Source organism: Platalea leucorodia, assembly GCF_965183815.1.
Source record: "Platalea leucorodia genome assembly, chromosome: 1".
NCBI lineage: Eukaryota > Metazoa > Chordata > Aves > Pelecaniformes > Threskiornithidae > Platalea > Platalea leucorodia.
The window spans coordinates 111,021,137-111,039,548 of NC_138823.1; the positions used below are offsets into that span (position 1 = coordinate 111,021,137).

At 43.9% G+C, this 18,412-nt stretch overlaps 2 protein-coding genes across 3 annotated transcripts; both read left to right on the forward strand.

Moving 5' to 3' along the window:
- Nucleotides 1-300: 300 nt before the first annotated feature.
- On the forward strand, nt 301-10,070 carry PSMA2 (proteasome 20S subunit alpha 2). 2 transcript variants are annotated; one of them, XM_082313255.1, is made up of 9 exons: nt 301-384; nt 2,735-2,811; nt 3,452-3,584; nt 4,000-4,122; nt 4,529-4,610; nt 5,741-5,814; nt 6,270-6,327; nt 6,410-6,561; nt 9,869-10,070. In XM_082313255.1, exons 1-8 carry the CDS (start codon nt 344-346, stop codon nt 6,524-6,526), a joined length of 705 nt encoding a protein of 234 aa, XP_082169381.1. In that variant the 5' UTR covers nt 301-343; the 3' UTR covers nt 6,527-6,561; nt 9,869-10,070. The 2 variants fall into 2 exon arrangements, with proteins under 2 accessions (XP_082169381.1, XP_082169380.1); XM_082313254.1 differs by lacking the exon at nt 9,869-10,070 and having other exon boundaries at nt 6,410-7,292.
- A 502-nt stretch (nt 10,071-10,572) lies between these two features.
- On the forward strand, nt 10,573-15,156 carry LOC309591214 (UPF0415 protein C7orf25 homolog). The gene is made up of 2 exons (XM_082313242.1): nt 10,573-10,700; nt 13,580-15,156. The coding sequence occupies exon 2, from the start codon at nt 13,596-13,598 to the stop codon at nt 14,862-14,864; it is 1,269 nt and encodes a 422-aa protein (XP_082169368.1). The 5' UTR covers nt 10,573-10,700; nt 13,580-13,595; the 3' UTR covers nt 14,865-15,156.
- Nucleotides 15,157-18,412: the final 3,256 nt, after the last annotated feature.

Genomic DNA, 18,412 nt, shown 5'->3' on the forward strand with positions numbered 1-18,412 from the left:
ACTGGGCATGCGCACCCGTCGCTGAGCCTTCTGGGAAACCGAGTGCCCCGAGCACTTCGCGGCAGAACGGGGACGGAGACCAGGACTTCAAGTCCCAGCATTCATCTCACTACCAGGAGGGGGGCGGCGAGCGGGGCGCTCGAGGACTTCAACTCCCAGCATGCCTCGCAGCGCGCCTCTTCGCCAATCGCGTCCCTCGCGGGGCCCGGCGCTGCTTCCCGGCATGCTCCGCCATTCACCACCTCCTCGCCAATCAGCGCGCTAGCTGCGTCCTCGTGCAGGAAGCGGGAGGAGCGACTGCGCAGGGGTGGCTGGTGAGGGGAGTGGAGGGGTTTGTTCCAAAATGGCGGAGCGCGGTTACAGCTTCTCCCTCACTACATTCAGGTAAGCGCGGGGAGGAGGGCTGCAGGGCTGGGCTCTCGGCGGGCAGGCCGGCGGGCAGGGGGAGGAGGGTACGCAGCCTACGCGGAGCGGTCCTGCGGCGACGGGGCAGGACGGAGCGGGGACTTTGCAGAGTCATCGCGTCGCCGGCGGGTCCGCGGAGCCGGGCCTGCGAGCGCTGGAGGGGGCGGCGGTGGCGGGACCCGGGCAGAAGGGGCGGGCGTGGGGAAAGCGGCGGGGATCAGGCGGCTTCGCCTTGGCCTGAGGGGCGCACACAGCTGCCAGGAGGCTTGGTGAGCTGAACGGCTGCAGGCGCAGCCGCGGACAGAGGCGGGGGCTGAGGCGAGAGTCCCGGGTCCCGCCTGATCTCCCTCGCTGACCTCGGGCCCAAGTGCGGTTGCTGCTTGGATCTTCTCTCGTTGCTGTAAGTCAGAGTCGCTGTGGGGCCAGCCTGAGGTCTGTCTCGTCACTGGTAGCGCCTTATAGCGAGTGCTTGGTGAAGCGGTTTAGCAAATGTTGGGTCCCCACGCATACGCTTCTGGCTGCGTAGTAATTCTGTAATTCTGACCTAACTGGAAATGCGTGGTGATAGCTGAGCTATGGTATCTTGAGAGCTTGCTTCAGAACGCATTTTGCAGATGTGGGAGTGAAAGAAGCCTTCAGAGGAGTTTTAAATAGTTTATTTCCTTTCCTGCTGGACTTTGCAGGCAGTGCTCTCCTTGCAGTTTGTGTTGTGCACAGCCTAGATGTGGGATGATTGCATGCACAGAATGAATGTGTTATTGGAATGGTATCTGTTAAAGTGTTGCTCTACTACATACACTTAAGATTAATTCAGAGAAAAGGAAATCACTTTCCATTCTTTTTTTTTGATGAAACTATCAAGCTATCCAGAATTATATTATACATATAAAAAGAAATACTGAGTGCAAGAATCTTTGTGCTGCTTTTGGTAAAGTGCCCCCTTAATCTCAGAGGATAGTAATGCTGTGTAATTGTGCAAAGTAGGTTACTAAAGGCTTGTTGCAGTTGAGCAAATGAAGCAGTTCACAATCTAAAACTAGGAAAAGAATCTCCTTAATGGATGGATGCAGCCAAAGATGCCTGCTTTACTCAAGTGGGTTGAATTCTTTATTAGCTCTTGGAAGTGTTTTCCTAAGGGAGTTACAAACTTCTTGTACTGCACAGGAGCACTACATGTTCTGAAACTTGAAGCCATTTGATTTTATACTCACATGGAAGAGAATATCTCTTCTTATGCTTTCTGTCATTCACCTGTTCCTTGTGCAGAGAATTATTTATTTTAGTTTGTGCTTACTTTTAAAATACTGTGCTAATGTTCTGTATAGTTTAATTGCTGGCATAGGAAGCTATTGTTCTGGTTTGCTTGTATTTTGTAGTGGAGAAGCTAAAATTATTACTTTGTCACCTTTATACACTGTTTACTCGATGTATAAATAACTACACTAATTGATTATTGCTTGCTTTGTTTTTTCTAACTCCTCTAAGCACTGGGTTACATGATTTTCTATTTTACTTGTGCGTCTATTAAAACAGCAGTGTCCGAAATACAGCCCAGAGAACAGATCCCACTTGCAAAATCACTTGTTCAATGAGTGACTGGCTCTGTGCTGTCCTTTTCCCTGAGGATTGAGAATGGACCCCTTGATCCCCCTCATTCTGGATGAGTTACTTTGTCAGCCTGACACCTGCTGCTCTGTTCTGATGATTCTGCATCGATTACCAGAACGACATGGATCGTTAAAACAAAATGCAGGAATACCTGGGGGTGGAATGGGAGCTGTTTCTGTCTTGTGGCCTTGACCTGATGTGTGCTTATCTGTCAAAAAGAGTAGCTGTGTTTTGCTCGTACCTTTCAGCACCAAACACCAATGTCTTCAAAACTTTTGCAAACCACATGTATAATGCCATTTCAGTAGAAAGTCATGATGTGCTCTGAAGATTTTTTCCTACTGAGTGGAAAACTTGTTTAAAATGGTATAAAGTTGGAGAACAGACTTGTCTTTCTTCAACCTGCATCCCAGTCACTGCTCCCTATGCGAGACACATTAGCTTTCATCAGGGTTGTAGGCAGGTGCTGTGTGAGTATCCCAGTAGCACTGTGCAGCAGTGAGTACTGCGCTGAACCAGTCTGGTTCTTTTAGAAGCTGTTATGAATCTTCAGACTTGGGGGGGTTTTCTTGTTGCTTTGCTTTGTTTTTAAATTCTGATTAGAACATGCTGATGTTAGGTGTAAAGAGGCTTAAAAAAGCAAGTTAGCATCAGATTGTTGTAGGAAAGATTTGAGCATATCAGAATTATGTTAGGCTTACTTTTGCATTTTCCTTTTTAGTCCTTCTGGAAAGCTTGTTCAGATTGAATATGCTTTGGCTGCAGTGGCTGCAGGAGCTCCCTCGGTTGGGATTAAAGGTATGTTCAGAAAATAACTACTTTGGTGAAGGATTCAGGATTCTGAGTATCATTTGAGAGAACTAAAATAGTTTGGACTATGTACTGGCTCCTTCTTCATCTTGCCTTCCATTACATATTTTGTTTTTCTTTCAATGGATTTTCACATGTTTTAGTGGGTTTACTATTTCCTATTTTTATTTTTCTGCAACTCAGTATTTTTTTATAAAGAAGGAAGGGGAGTATAGAGCTCCGTGCTAGGAGAAGAAAATTGTTTGGTTGATTTTGGAGACACTCAGCTGGTAGAAGCAGGCATCTTTTTTTTTTGAGTGATTCCTATCTTTTCAGTAAATAACTCCAGCTCTGTGTCCATATATATCGAAATTACACAAAAAGTTACTTCAACTGCTCAATTATTAATATGTGCTTCAGATTCTTTAGAATGGGATTATGGGAGCTGTATGATTATTTAAAATGAGAAACGATGTGTTGGGTGGATTCATCAAAGTATCTCTGTTTAATGTGATTGTAAACTTGAAGGCTTTTTAAAAAAGCGAGGAGGAAAATTCTTTACAGTCTAATAAACTTGTTCTGTGTTTTGACTGCTTTCCATAATTTTAGTTTAATATTAAAAAAAAAAAAAAATCTTGTTCCTTTCCAGCTGCAAATGGAGTGGTGTTGGCTACTGAGAAGAAGCAGAAATCCATTCTTTATGATGAAAGGAGTGTCCACAAAGTAGAACCAATTACCAAACATATAGGTTTAGTGTACAGCGGTATGGGTCCAGATTACAGGTATTAAAAAAATTTGTTTTATCGCTATTTAGATGCGTTTTCGTGCAAGAAATGTAAGAAATGGAAACAGATAGCAATTAGCCGTTTCTTTCTAAGGGTACGCCATGATGTTATATTGTATTACACTGTATAGGAGATTCTCTTTAAGTTTTTCGTAATTCAATACCTTGTCAAACAACCTTCTATCTAAAGAAAGAGTAGGGAATGAACTGCAGTGTAATTCAACCTTAGTTTCAGTTTAAGTATTTCAGAGATTACTCAGTTGATAAAGATAACCCAGCACAGTCTATGTTTTTACAGTGGTGTTATGCCAGACGTATAACTTCTTTGGATGGTATTTATTATGAGTTTTCAGTTCTAGTTGTAACAACTAGTTGGAATTTCTCTGACATATTAATTTTGTCTTTGTTTTTAGAGTACTTGTGCACAGAGCTCGGAAGCTGGCCCAGCAATATTACTTGGTTTATCATGAGCCCATTCCAACAGCTCAGCTAGTACAGCGAATTGCTTCTGTGATGCAGGAATATACGCAGTCTGGGTATGTGGTTTTCTGAATTTTGAAGTTGCTTAGAAAGATTATGTTGTTTAAATGTAAAGAATAACAACTACCTGGTGATTCAATTTTTTATGTCAAAAAGGCAGTTAGTTTTTCAATGGAGAATGTCCACAGAAGGCGTGCCAGCGGGAGGAGCACTAACTGGCAGCGGGTGAGATAGGGTCTTCATATTTTGCAAACAAACATGTCGGACAAGGCAGCATACTTCTGGTTTTGAACTGTTGGTTGACGAGTCATTCCTGATCACAGCTCTGGGCTGGGGGGAGGTGTTTGCGGGAAGGTTAACACATCCAAAATAATTTAGTCACCTTTGGTTTTCACTGAATAAATTTCACGTATCAACTGTGATTTTTCAGTTTGTTTTGGTTTTTGGTTTTTTTTCCCGTAGTGGTGTTCGTCCGTTTGGTGTATCGCTGCTAATATGTGGCTGGAATGAAGGGCGGCCCTATTTATTTCAGTCGGATCCATCTGTAAGTATCTTGCATTTGTAAATTCTACTGCTTTTATAAAATGTCTAAAATTTTATATGTGCTCATAAATACTTTCTGTGATGAGAAGAGTAATGCAGAGCTAGAACAAAAGATCCCTTAACATAACTTCAGAAGTCAGAATGAGCCATTTCAGTAGGTGCTTGGAGCAAGCCCGGATCATTCTGTGCCTGCGTGCTCCTGTACTGCTTGAGGGATGGCAGCTGTTTTTGAGGGAGATCACCATCCCTTTCCATGCCTTCCCACCTAGTTGGTAGTGCCAGCAAGGGTGGCATTCTGCAGCAGCTACCAGAAAAAAAAGAATTTTTGACTGCTTATGCTGCTCAAATCACCGTTCCCTAAACTGGATGGAAGTTAGGCCAAGACCTGTTGCATTGTGAAATGTAACGCATATGCTTTAGTATTTAATGACAGTGGTTAATTTAAGTGAGTTTATTTGCTATGTTTGCACTGCACTTCTGAAAAACTGCCCTTTGGTGTGTGTGTGAGTTGTAACGCTTTACATCAAAAAAAAAAAAAAAAGTGTGGTCACTGTAGAGATCATTGATAAGCTTCAGAAATTTGAATTACTACGTGATGCTCAAATGTAAAATGCAAAATGCAGATGCCTTGTGTAAGGCAGCTTGATTGAGGCATAGAACTGTTGATGGTCTTCATGCCAGAGGAGAGAATAGAAGTGATGGCTAAATATCCTATTAGTAGCTAAGATAAATCAGATGGCTGATTTGCAATAAGTTCTTTTATATTACTTAATCTTAAAAAAGAGAATATATGGAGTGAACCTCAGGGAAGATCTGACTGTATTCATTCTCAAGGGCAAACATGCTATTTCTGTTTAAGGAATCCTAAATCAAAACTATGCTAATGACTTATAAATTCATCTTTCAAAGTAGTGGGAGGATGAAAATAGGTGGGGCCCTATACAAATGTTTTGTACATTTCCACAGCATGTTTCCATATCAAATTGGTCTTAATGTGATCCAAAATGGTCTCCTATATACTCAGAACATTCAGTATTTTCATAATTGCTTCTGAACTTCTTACGAAGTAATTGAATACGTGATGTTTGACTAAGTTACACAAAACAATTCAATAGATTGTTGCTTTTACAGGGAGCTTACTTTGCATGGAAAGCAACAGCAATGGGAAAAAATTATGTCAATGGGAAAACATTTCTTGAGAAAAGGTAATGTATTTGACACTTGTCTGAAAGGACACTATCTGTTTTGTTCAGGTTCCATGTAAAACAGCCAGGTAAAAAATGCACACTTCTAGATTATCAGAACAAAGTTTTAAAATACTTAAGATATGATGCTTCCAATTTACTTATTTACACATGCACAGGAAACTTGCTTTATTTAAACTCCAACTTTTGTGTTTATGGAGAACTATTTCAGTGCAATAAACATTATATTCAACATACTTGCAGAAATATTGTTCTGTACAGTGTCAGTAGGAAAAGTGGTGAAATTTTTTTTTACAAATAATAACTTTGACTATTAATATCACATTGCTTACAAATAATATTGGTATAAGAAATGGGAAGATTTTAGTAGTGTTCGGGTTTTTAGAGACTCCAGGATTATTAGGATTTGGAAAGATATTTGTCCCATGCTGAAATACATGAACTTCTGTTTACAGATACAATGAAGATTTGGAGCTTGAAGATGCCATTCATACAGCTATCTTAACACTAAAGGTTAGCAAAATAATTAAGAAATAACGTTCTTACTCTTATGACTTCACTGATACGATTCACTGAACTGTATTTTCTTTAATAGGAGAGCTTTGAAGGGCAAATGACAGAAGACAACATTGAAGTTGGCATCTGTAATGAAGCTGGTTTTAGGAGGCTCACTCCAACTGAGGTTAAGGACTACTTGGCTGCAATAGCCTAGTAGAAACCAAGCAAGACTGTGTGATTCACACAAAGGTCTTTTTAATTTTGGCTACTTAAATGTTTTTGTTTGCAGTTTTTGCATACTTATTTCTACATGGTTTGTCTGAGAGATTTTTTAAATATCATGGGTGCAAATGCAACGGTCCTAATATTGTAATACATGGAATCTTATTACCGGTAATTCTTTCCCTTGATACATGGAATCTTTGTACACAAAATACTGTACAAAATGTAAAGTTATTATCAGAGCTTGAAAAAGGCTAAAGAATAAAATTTGAAGGCCACTGTTGTGGGGGAAGGTGTCTGTGTGTCTTTTTAATCATAGCTTGTTTATCTGCATAAAGCTGAGATTTCAGTATCTTTATTGTTGAGGAAAGAGAATTTTCCACATATATATGAGCCATGATGAACTCACATTACACCTTCTTTTAAACAATTTAAATTTTGAGTGGACAGGATAATTTTTTCACTTTGGAATGTTGTATAAATGTTAAGTAACTTCCAAAAATGGTCTTATCTGGTGTAAAAGATCAGGTACTTTCACAAAGAGGCAGAACAGTCTTCCATTTCAGATGTGAACTGTGATCTACTTGAGCATCTCTGTTCTTGACCCTCTTGTCTTTGTGTCTCAAGAACTTTTTTTTTCTATTACTTGGGTTATTTTCATGGCCCTAGAAATTGCACTTCTTCAACCCTGGGATATTGTTAGAAATAATGGAAGTAATAACTTACTGAAAACTAAATGCCTTTATCACCATCAATAAAAATGAACAGGATTTACAAAGTAAAATGAATATGTGATGTAATTACTTTATCCCTTGAATTGTGCTAAAGTATTTTCCAACTTGCAAGATAACTGTAAAGGTGCAGTAATGAAAAAAGCACTGAATTTATGCATCACAACTTTTACAAGTGCAGAACTAGATGCTTGAATATTACTGTGTGTGGGTGTACACATCGATACGTTTGTTCCATGTGTAGAGTTGTTCAGGTTATAGAGAAACACAGAATTTACCGCAAAAGAAATAAGATAAATGTGTACTTTTTTTAATCTGGTCTGCAGCCATGTAAGTTACTGTTTGCAGATTTTATTGTTTCTTAAAGCAGTCTGTTAAAATATTGATAATGAACTGGGAGTGATAGCTGGATCACTCTGCTTGTACGTAAGGCTAAGCACGTATGGCAGCAGCCTGACAGGTTACATGTTAGCCAGCCATAAGTAATGAAGAAAACATAAAGTATGAGTTAGTCTGCAGAAAGTAGTGTATAAGCTATTTTATCTGTTCTTTCCAATGTCTGTCTTCTGATGTTTTATGTTATCATTAGGTAAATAAGAACTTCTGAAGCATGCCATAATGAAGGTTTATTTCCTAATGTCAGAAATAAAAGCTGTGTCCAAACGGTTCATTAAGACTTACTCCAGATCACTTTTTGAGTATTTTACTCTGAAAACCAATCCATGCTCTGATTCTTCTTCTAGAGAAAATGAACAACTAGGAACTGAAACTGGAGACTTTATGTTGCTACATCTTCAATTTAGAATATTTATACACATTCATCCAGTTTTTTAATGCTATATAAATATTTAAAGGAGTTCCCTATACGAAAAAGTGCAAGTTCAGAAAATGGTTAGCATGAACTGCAGTAGCTTAGTTGCCTCATCTACTAGAAACAGTTGATTAGCGAAGAACACCCTATGAAGGGCAGTTGAAACCAAAGCAGGTTTCACATAAATCCTGCTATCTCGCTGCCAAGATGGTAACAGTGGGACAAACAAACAAACAAAAGTTTTAAGGTTGAGGGGTGTGGGTTTGTTTTGTTTTGTTTTAAATAATTTAACAACTTCCATCCATAGAATGTTACTAATTTTACAGGTGGTGAAGGGAAGTGAAAAAAACAGTATCTTCCATCCTTTCCTGTGGTTTAATGATTTAAATGTAGTAACTGTTCTGTACGTCGTACAGAAACTATGGTGCTCTGAGTAAGGAAAGTGCTGCCCTTCAGATACCCGATAATGGGTATAAACGTTGAGGGGGGTCTTTGCCCACTTCTCCCCAGCCCATTAGGAGGACAGACAACCATTGCCACACGGGGTGTTTTTACTGAACTGCGTACTTCAGAAGCGGTGTTGGTTTTACTTCACGTTGTTAGGGACCGGTGTTGTAAATAGGTGGAACATCTGACCAATGTATAACTTCACGTTGCCGAGTGCCGCCTTCTACCAGGTTGCCTCAGTCAGTGCTTTTAGGAGTGTAAACTGTTTGCATTGGTAAAATGTCTGATTTGATTATTATTAAATGGTGGCACCTTTTTCTTTTGAGAACAAATAGAAGTGTGCCTTGAGAAAGATGAGAACACTGTCACTAGGCTGTCATAGCACCATACGTTAGTACATAGTCTCCTTTTACGACGAAAAGCTTCAAAATGATGATCAGTGGTAGCTTTCCTTTGAGAGTGCTTTCCTCAGGCTGTCTTTCTGAGGGATGATTTCATAGCCCCTGTCGTCATTTCTGTGGTAATACTTAATTGCTCCATGCTTTGTGTGAAATGAGAAGGATAGGTCTATACCGTAGTCTAATGTTTTGCTGTCAGTTACTCATTTTGATGAGCCACCAAGTTGGAAGTTGAGAAAGTTGTTTTTTACACCGTTAAGACCCGAGTCCTAAAGCTCCCTGATAACACTTAAGCCCTACAGGGAATCAAAGTTTATGGGACTTGGTGTAATTTGGAAAGAATATGCATAATATTTTGAACTCGGGCCTTATTTAGAGTATTGGGTAATTTCCTTAGTGGTAGGCAGATAGACCTTGATATTATGCTGTTCTAATGGGGAAGGTGGTACGATTGGGGGGGGGGGGGGGGAGGGAGGGGTGTTAAACTACTTAAATCCTGCGCTGAAGAAAATTATTGCCATACTCAGATGACTGCACATTTAGAATAGTAACTAAATTTTATCTAGTATTTAAAGGAAACCTTTAAACTGCAGGGAACTAATTTACATCTTTTTCCATTCAAAATCCTTGGAATTTAAGGAAATAGTAATTTTGAGATGTACCTCTCAAATTATAAAATCACTTCAGGAGTGAGAAATACTAGTGCAATGCAGTAGCAAATTATATGGTGGTTGTGGTCGTTTTCAAAAAGTGCAATTAATTTTTTTAGTTATATGATATTAGCTTTGTTTTATATTTTGTAGAACAACTCGCTGCGTAAAGTGGGGCCAAGGGGGAATAAAGTGGACAAACACTCTTAATTTGTGAGAAATGACAAATTACAAGCCTGATTACTTAAGCTGACCATGAAGTATGACTTTGCTTCATTTATCTTGTTCCTAATGCAGTCATCTGAAAGAAGAAAAAGAGTTGCTGGTCACTTATGTTCTTGTTTCGCGTGTCCTGGAAGATGATCTGCCCCGAGGAGCTCAGGACAGCGTGACACCTATGAGAACAGAGAGCTTCCTTGCGCTTTATTTAACTCGTAGGATGGGGATCTGAGAACAGTATCGCCGTTTCGTGAGGTTATGACTTCAAGCAGGTTCCAAGGTGATGGAAGATACAGGTGCAGTAGCCCCCTTACAACTTGCTTTGGCTTGCTACTGCTTTGCAGACTCTTGTGAAATCCTTTAGGCAAGTAGAGACAACCGCTCGCGGCAGGAACCAGCCACCAGCGGCAGATGGAGAGAAGGCGAATCTCTCCCGTGCTGCCATGTACTGCGGCAGCATGGAGGGAGGCCCGAGGCCGCGGAGATGGCTGCTGTGTGGAAGCGGGCAGCGACTCAGGACTCGCTCACATTTCCCTCCAAATGGTTTAATAAGGCCCGTTCCTGTTATCTGAGCTTCCTGGACCCAAACTGCATTCAGCCATGGTTGCTTCTTCCCCGCCGAAGTTCAAGCCCAAGGCTGACTCGTCTCTGGCCTTTCTGGCCTAACGTAACGCCCCCGCTCCTTACGACCGGCTCTCCGGGACGACACACGTACCCCCGCGGGGACGGCGGCCCGCCCGGGCGCAGGCCGGCCGGGGAGGAGGGCTGGGGCCGGCGGCGCGGCGAGGCGGGTGCGGCGGCTGTCCCCGCCCGGCGGCCCCGGGGGAGGTGCTGGGCCGGGCCGAGCCGCGCCGCGCCGGCCCGGGCCGCCTGCCGCCGCTGCCGGGGCGAAGGCTGCTGCCGCCGGGTTGTGAGTATGGGCTGCGGGCGCCGGGGGAAGGCGGCGGCGGCGGGGAGGGAGCGGGGCCCGGCAGCCCCCGGAGAGGCGAGGCGGGCCCGGGCGTGTCGCGCCCTGACAGTGCCCGGGGGGCAAGGGGGGCAGGGGCCCGCGTCCCGCAGCCGCCCGACCCCGCCGCCCGGCCTGCCGGGGAAGGTGCGGCGGGCGAGGGCGAGGCACGGGGGCGCGGCCGGGGCTCCGCCGGCGCCGCCGAGAGGGGCTGGGGGCAAGCGCCGAGGGCACCCTGCCCTCACCCAAGATGGCGCCGCGACCTCCCCGGCGCCGCTCTCACGTGATCGCGGAGCGGCGCGAAGGTGGGGGCGGCGGGCGGACAGGGCCGGATCGGGGGCGGGAGAGGCGGCCGTTTGCGCCGCTCCCCGCCGAGGGGAGATGCGGGCCCCGGGGGGAAGGGAGCAAGGGTAAAGCGGCGCCGGTGCGCAGCTGCTGAGGGGAGGCGGGCTGCGGGGCGGGCCCTGAGAGGCGCCCTCAAATGGCGGGCGTGTCCCGCGGGCGTGGGCACGGCTTCCCCGCGGGACGGGTGTGCGCATGCGCGGCGGGCTGAGGCCGTCTCAGCGAGCGGTCTGACAGGGCGCTTTGTAGCAGCAAACGTTTGTGTGAAGGGTTTTGTTTTTTTCCCCACCTCATTTTAAGGAATAGTTCTTATGAGAAGAGCTGCCCGGCGGAAAAGGGCCTGGGGGTGCTGGTCGACAGCCAGCTGAACGTGAGCCACCAGTGTGGTCAGGTGGCCAAGAGGGCCAATGGCCTCCTGGCTTGTGTCAGAAATAGTGTGGCCAGCAGGACCAGGGAGGTGATAGTGCCCCTGTACTGGGCACTGCTGAGGCCGCACCTCGAGTCCTGTGTTCAGCTTTGGGCCCCTCACTACAAGAAGGACATCGAGGTGCTGGAGCGTGTCCAGAGAAGGGCAACGAAGCTGGTGAAGGGTCTGGAGCACAAGTCTTAGGAGGAGCGGCTGAGGGGGCTGGGGTTGTTTAGCCTGGAGAAGAGGAGGCTGAGGGGAGACCTTATTGCTCTCTACAACTACCTGAAAGGAGGCTGTAGTGAGGTGGGGGTCGGTCTCTTCTCCCAAGTAACAAGCAACAGGACGAGAGGAAACGGCCTGAAGCTGTGCCAGGGGAGGTTTAGGTTGGGTATTGTGAAAAAATTTCTTCACTGAGAGGGCTGTCAGGCACTGGAACAGGCTGCCCAGGGAAGTGGTTGAGTCTCCGTCCCTGAAGGTATTTAAAAGATGGGTAGATGTGGTGCTTGAGGATGTGGTTTAGTGGTGGACTCAATGATCTTAAAGGTCTTTTCAAACGTAAATGATTCTATGATTTCGAGGCCTTATGGTTGATAGTGAGACTGCCTTGAAGTTGTGCCAGAAAAGTAGTGGGGTTTGTGGGCTTACTTTCACTGAAAAACTTGAAGTAAGCTTTGTCTTGAAGCCTTTTTATGTTTGTAGAAGTTGAAGCTGCTGTGGGGAGGGGTGCCAAAGTAGTAACTGGGGAGTTTTACTCATTGCTTTACATATAAGAATAAACTTGTGGCAATGGTGAGGACTTTGGAGGGGAAGAACTGATTTTACTGGCCTCCGCTGACCCTAAAGAGAGTCAGTAGGTCACGTTGGAAGACATTAGGCTTTTTGGTTGAGAAGAAGGGGGAGATTTTGGTGATGTTGGATATTGACCAGGCCAGTAGCAGTTAATGCTGACTGTATTTGAACTTGTGCATAATGCAAGGGTGATTTCAGCTGCTTGAAGCCAGGCTCCACAGTTGCCCTGGCAGAGCCTGTTGTAGGACCCAGGCCGTATCCTGTTGCTCATTTTCAGCTGAAGCTGTATTTGTCTTGCCCTTTAGTACCAGTTTGCTTCAACATGCAGATTAGGTAAGAATTACAGGAGCATCTGTTTATACTTGTAGCTGGGAGTCAAAATTGATTCATTGCACTACTCATAGTGGCTATTTACTGCCTGACAGAAAAAAACGGTATTTGCTGTGCTATTGAATCCTACATTTTTCAAAGCCAGCCCACATTCAGTTAAGTAATTCCTATCATACTTTTCTCAGGGAGACATACTAAGGTAATATGGATGTAAAGGAACAGACTTACCGGATGCAACATAGTAAATCTCTAGTAGAACTGGAAAACATAGAGATTTCTAGATGCTCCTGGCTCTAGAATTATGACTCATAGTCTATCATGATGCTGTGTAATGTTGGAACTTTGCCAGGAGGTTGTTAGGGGCTCATTCACTGAGTTGTGCAGTGTAAGTTGGAAGCTGGAGAGGACAGAGCTGTGCTACCCATAATTGTAAAAATACAATGGCCTTCCTCTATGCTGTGTTAAAATATTTGCTGGGAGCCAGGCTTCACAGTTTTTATGTCTGTAAGCCTGGTGGGTTGCTTTTATATTTTAATGGTAACTGTGGTGAGAGGGAGAGGCAAGATTCGCGTATGGCATTAACAGGACTTCTAATTTTGCTCTGGATGGCAACTTTTGCGAATGAGCTGTGAGAGTTGAGATCTAAGTGACTAGTTCAGTGAAGGGCTTGCATGTGGGGGGGCGAGGGGGGGAACCACAAACTTGCAAGGTATGTGTGGAGACTTGAATGCTGCTGTTCTCCCTTGCTGAGAACTGACATCTGAGGCTGTAGGTTGCATCCTCAGAGGCGAAGGAATTGAACTCTTCGGTGGGACTTGTGCTGAGGTTCCTGATGCTTGTGCTTTACAATACTGGTAGCTGTTGCACTAAATTTACAGCAGAGCTCCAGTGTATGCTGTTGCAAAGACCTCTTTTGACTGTCTTTATTCTTGGCCATGCAATAACAATCTTCTCTTTTGCTTTCACTTGATAGGAATAATGTTTCCAACATGTCTGTGCAGTCGCTGCTTTGTGAAAGAATTGCTGTTGCCAAAGAACTGATCAAGAGAGCGGAAGCCCTTTCCAAGTCCCAGAAAAGGAGAATAGAAGGTGGGGCAAAACTATGTGGCAAACTGAAGGCTGAGCTAAACTTCTTACACAAGGTGGAGGCAGGGAAGGTGGCTATTAAAGAATCCCATCTGCAGAGTACAAACCTTACCCACCTCCAAGCCATTATTCAGTCAGCAGAGAACCTGGAGGATGTTGTCAGTGTCCTCCATGTCTTTGCTTATGAGGACAGGTTTGGAGACAAACAGACGCTGGTGGTAGATGTTGTTGCGAATGGAGGTCACACGTGGGTGAAGGCCATCGGTCGGAAGGCTGAGGCCCTGCATAACATCTGGCTGGGCAGAGGCCAGTATGGTGACAAGAGCGTCATTGAGCAGGCAGAGGACTTCCTGCAAGCAAGCCGCCAGCAGCCAGTGGAGTACAGCAATCCCCACATAATCTTTGCGTTCTACAACAGCGTGTCCAGTCCTATGGCAGAGAGACTCAAGGAGATGGGAATATCTGTGCGAGGAGACATAGTTGCTGTGAACTCACTGGCGGAGCCATCTACAGAAAACACACACCTTAGCGCCAGTGAATCAGATGAAGAAGGCCCTGAACTCCTGCAGGTGACCAGGGTAGACCGGGACAATTTAGTGGCCAGCATTGCTTTTCCTACCCAGATCAAAGTAAACGTATGCAATAGAGTTAATTTGGACATCACTACCTTAATAACCTATGTCTCTGCTCTGAGCTACGGTGGCTGCTACTTCATCTTCAAAGAAAAAGTGCTAACAGAGCAAGCAGCTCAAGAAAGGAGGGAGAGAGTCCTGCCTCAGCTGGAGGAGTTCATGGAGGGGAAAGAGCTCTTTGCCTGTGAATCGGCTGTCAGAGATTTTCAGTCCATCTTGGAAACGCTGGGAGGGCCTGGGGAGAAAGAGCGAGCTGCGTTGCTTGTTAAAAGAATTAATGTGGTGCCAGATCAGCCGTCTGACCGTGCCTTAGGACTAGTGGCTAGTTCAAAAATCAACAGCCGTTCTCTAACCATTTTTGGGACAGGAGACACTTTAAAAGCCATCACCATGACCGCAAATAGTGGTTTTGTGAGGGCAGCGGCGAACCAAGGTGTCAGGTTCAGTGTTTTTGTTCATCAGCCACGAGCATTGACAGAAAGCAAAGAATCTGTTGCCACGCCTTTACCAAAGAGCTGCCCACCTGATAATGGACTATAAGTCATTAAATGAGTTAGCCATTGAAATATTGCAGGTGCTACAGTGGAGGCATTTGGAGAAACGGAAGAATCGTAACAGTACATTTTTGGGTGTATATCAGTGAAAACAGTAGCTGTAGCAGTGGAAGGGCTCCTCGAGGGATTTGCAATATCTTTACTCAATCCTTGCGGTTTTTTTGTTCAGCTCACCATTAATTTATTCACTAAGGTAATAAGATTTCAGTGAAAATTGTTAACTGGCTTACAGTATATTAATTGTATCCATCCCTATTAAAAAGTTCAGTTAAAGCACAGTTGCTGTTGTGCCCTTGTCATTTTTGCTCTCTTCAGAGAGATTAAATTCAGCACCTTAGGTGTACTTCAGAACTGACTTCTGCAGAACTTAAATCTTTCTTTCACCTATCCTATTCAACTGAATTTTTTGTTGATTCAGAAGTACCTTGTGTTGAGACCTATGCCTTTTTGGGTGTATGCTGTTTCATGAAGACGTGACTAGTAGCCATGAATAGAAAACAACTTAAGCCTTCTTTTACTGAAAGGAACCTCTGTATACCATGTTAGACTGAATTGGGCAACAGCTTTAAAATTCCTGGAAAAATCAGTTGAAATTGGAGTTTATTGGCACTAATGTGTTGTGACTCTTGGGCCAAACTGGACAGCCAGTGGTAGCAGACCAAGGAGGCAAGTCTGCTTCCCTTTTCTCTTAGCCTTTGCCCAAGTGCGAAGTCCTGCTGGGTGCAAAACCCAGCTTGAGGCTTTGGGTAACAGAATCCTCCTAAACTGAGCCTGCACCCAGGTAGTTTCTGATACTAGCAAGGTCTCTGCTGAGGACTCATGGTGAACTCGAATTTGGCTCTGTTGCTTGTGGATTACCTGAAACAAAGCCTCACCGAGGTCCTTTAGTGTCGGCGTGGTGATGGAGGAGGATTGTGGGGTATGTTGTTAATTGCTAGTTTACCCTATAGTAGAGAGAAGCTTTTTCACTGGTGGTGTAGTTGCTGGTTTTACTCAAAGTGTAAAGTAAACAACTTTTTTTTGTTTTTTCAGGAGAGAGTTGCTGTTCTAGTCTTTCTTTAATCTTTTTCTTTCTTTAGTCTTTCTAGTGTTTTTCTGTATGCCGTAATGACAGCGCTTGCTGTTTGGTATTAATTTGCATCAGGTTCCTAGTGGAAAATTTTGAGATGTCAAAGTGAACGTCTTGGCCCTGAGCTATACGTTTTATCAGGTCAGTGAAAGAGATACCCACTGAATATTTTATAGGCTGTTGTTGAACAAGATAGCATTATTATGCAGCTTATAGTTCAGGCAAAGAACATTCCCTTGCCTCTTGCCACTCCACTCTAAATTTCTTCCTACAGTACAAAGTAGCTGCAGTGCTGCCCTTAGCCATAGGCTCTACCTATTTCTGTCTCCAGTACTCTGGTATACTCCAGCACTGATGTAAAGATACTGGCATGCCAGCAAAACCTCTCTGCGTGCCTCTTCCAGCCGAGTAAGCTTAACTCCAAGGAGCAAAAGCGTACCTTTTGCCGATACGACTCTTGCTCTGCTCTGTTCTTCCTGTGCCTGTAGAGTAACCTGTTCGGAGTTGTTCACCGGTATCCACGTGCTGCATATCTTTACCTGTAACTTCTAACAATGCAGAGGGTCGTCTGCTTTTCACCTGCCTCTCGTTTCTGCGGGTCACTGAGGTGGTTCATGGGGTTTAGTTAAGGTGGGTGGAACTGGATTTTGGTTTTTTTGCTGCTTCAGCATCCAGTCTTCTACCTGCCAGTTTCACAGGTCTCTCTTGGTGAGTTGTTCTAACAAAACATCTAGCTTGTTTTCCTACAGTCTAATGCTGTTTAACAAAACTCCATGGCAGGATACATCCCCCACTGTATCCATTAATTTTCCAGAAAGTTCTTCTGAAGGGAAAGGCGAAGCAATGCAACAAAACGATATAAATAATACGTTGGCTGTGCTGCAGACATGCAAGTCTGCCTTCGTAGTTAACAGCACAAGCTTCATCATACAGGAGCTTAGGGAGATAGTGCTTTATCATGGTATGGTGGATTTATCAGAGCACAACCACAGGAGGTGCTTTTCATTTCTGCCATGAGAGCTCTTACTCTGGGCACCTGTGTGATGTCTTTCCTCTGCAGTAGGTGTGGGCGTAGAGGTGGGAGAGGCAGTCTGTGAAGAATAAGAAGGAACTGCGTGTCTCAAAACTGTGTTTCTGTTTGGTATCAGAAGTCCTGAAAGAAGGTACGAGAAACCTAGTGAATAATTTATGAACAAACAACCTGGGAGAGAGAGAGGGTCTTTTCGTTTGCAACTCAGAGCTTTAAAAGCTGAGGTCCCAACAGGCAGCTTACTATTTATCTCGGATTAATCTGTTTTACAGTCTTACGGGATATACTTACAGCTAAGTGCATAGTGACAGTGCAGTTATGCATGGTAATTCATTATGGCCTTTTAAGAACTAATCCTTTGTATTTAAGTTGCTTTTAATTTGCTTGCAGCCTTTCTACCCTGATGAGGGTTTTGAATGAGGGAGCTGCTTCATTCCACTTCTTGCTGTGACTCTAAGAAGTGGGTTTCCATCATTTTCCTTGCTGTATCTCATTCAGTACTCCTGAATATCCTCTTGGGCACCCTCTAAAGAGGTTTCTCCAAACCACAGATGAGAGGGCAGTGACCTGCATTCTTGCATGGTAGGTGACCCAGAGAAAGTAGTGAAAATTTTCAAGTAACCTCTGTATTGCCTAGATCAGAAGCAGGTGAGCTGTTTGCTCTATTTCTTCACTCCTGCTGCTGCAGAGCTAGCTGACTTGTTTTGTAGTGATAGTTTTGTATGAACATTTAATGCAACTCTGTTTAAAAGCCTCCCTATCTGGAGCCATCGTGTGGTGATTTTCTTCATTAGCAGTCATTTTTGCCCAACATGTTATTTGTTACTGAATCCATTTTCTTTCTCTTAACAATTTCTACCAATCATATGAGCAATATTTTAGGAATACGAAACTCTAGAAATTATCTGCGTGCCACTGTGCAACTTGAGGTTTTTTTTTTTTTAATTGTTATTTTGTGTCTCCTTGTTGCATGGTGCAATAAAAAGCACGGAATGTGGGTGTTCTGTTTTTTGTTTTGTTTTTGTTTTTTTTAAAGCTATTTTTACCTTCAGTGGTTTTCTGGCTTATTGGTCAAACAGAAGAGCAATGCTGGCAGGCGGTAAGAATTGATTTATAAGATGAAACCTTGAAACTGAATGCTGGCTTGGAACCAAAACGTGTTTTGATTGTAATATTTGGTGGCTTTTGTATTGCCTTCCAAGATACTGGTGATCTACATATATAAACCAGTGTTCTGGTTTAGTGCATTTAGATAGCTTCTACTTAATTTTACAAATGGGGGATTAGATGTTGGACTTCCCTTATTTATGACTTTACAAATGAGTAATTAGAAGATACCAAATTATGTTTGAAATTAAGTTGGAAAAAAGGGAAATCCAAGACTGCCTATCCTTTCTTCCAATATCACACAGCTGCTTTGTCTACACTACACCAG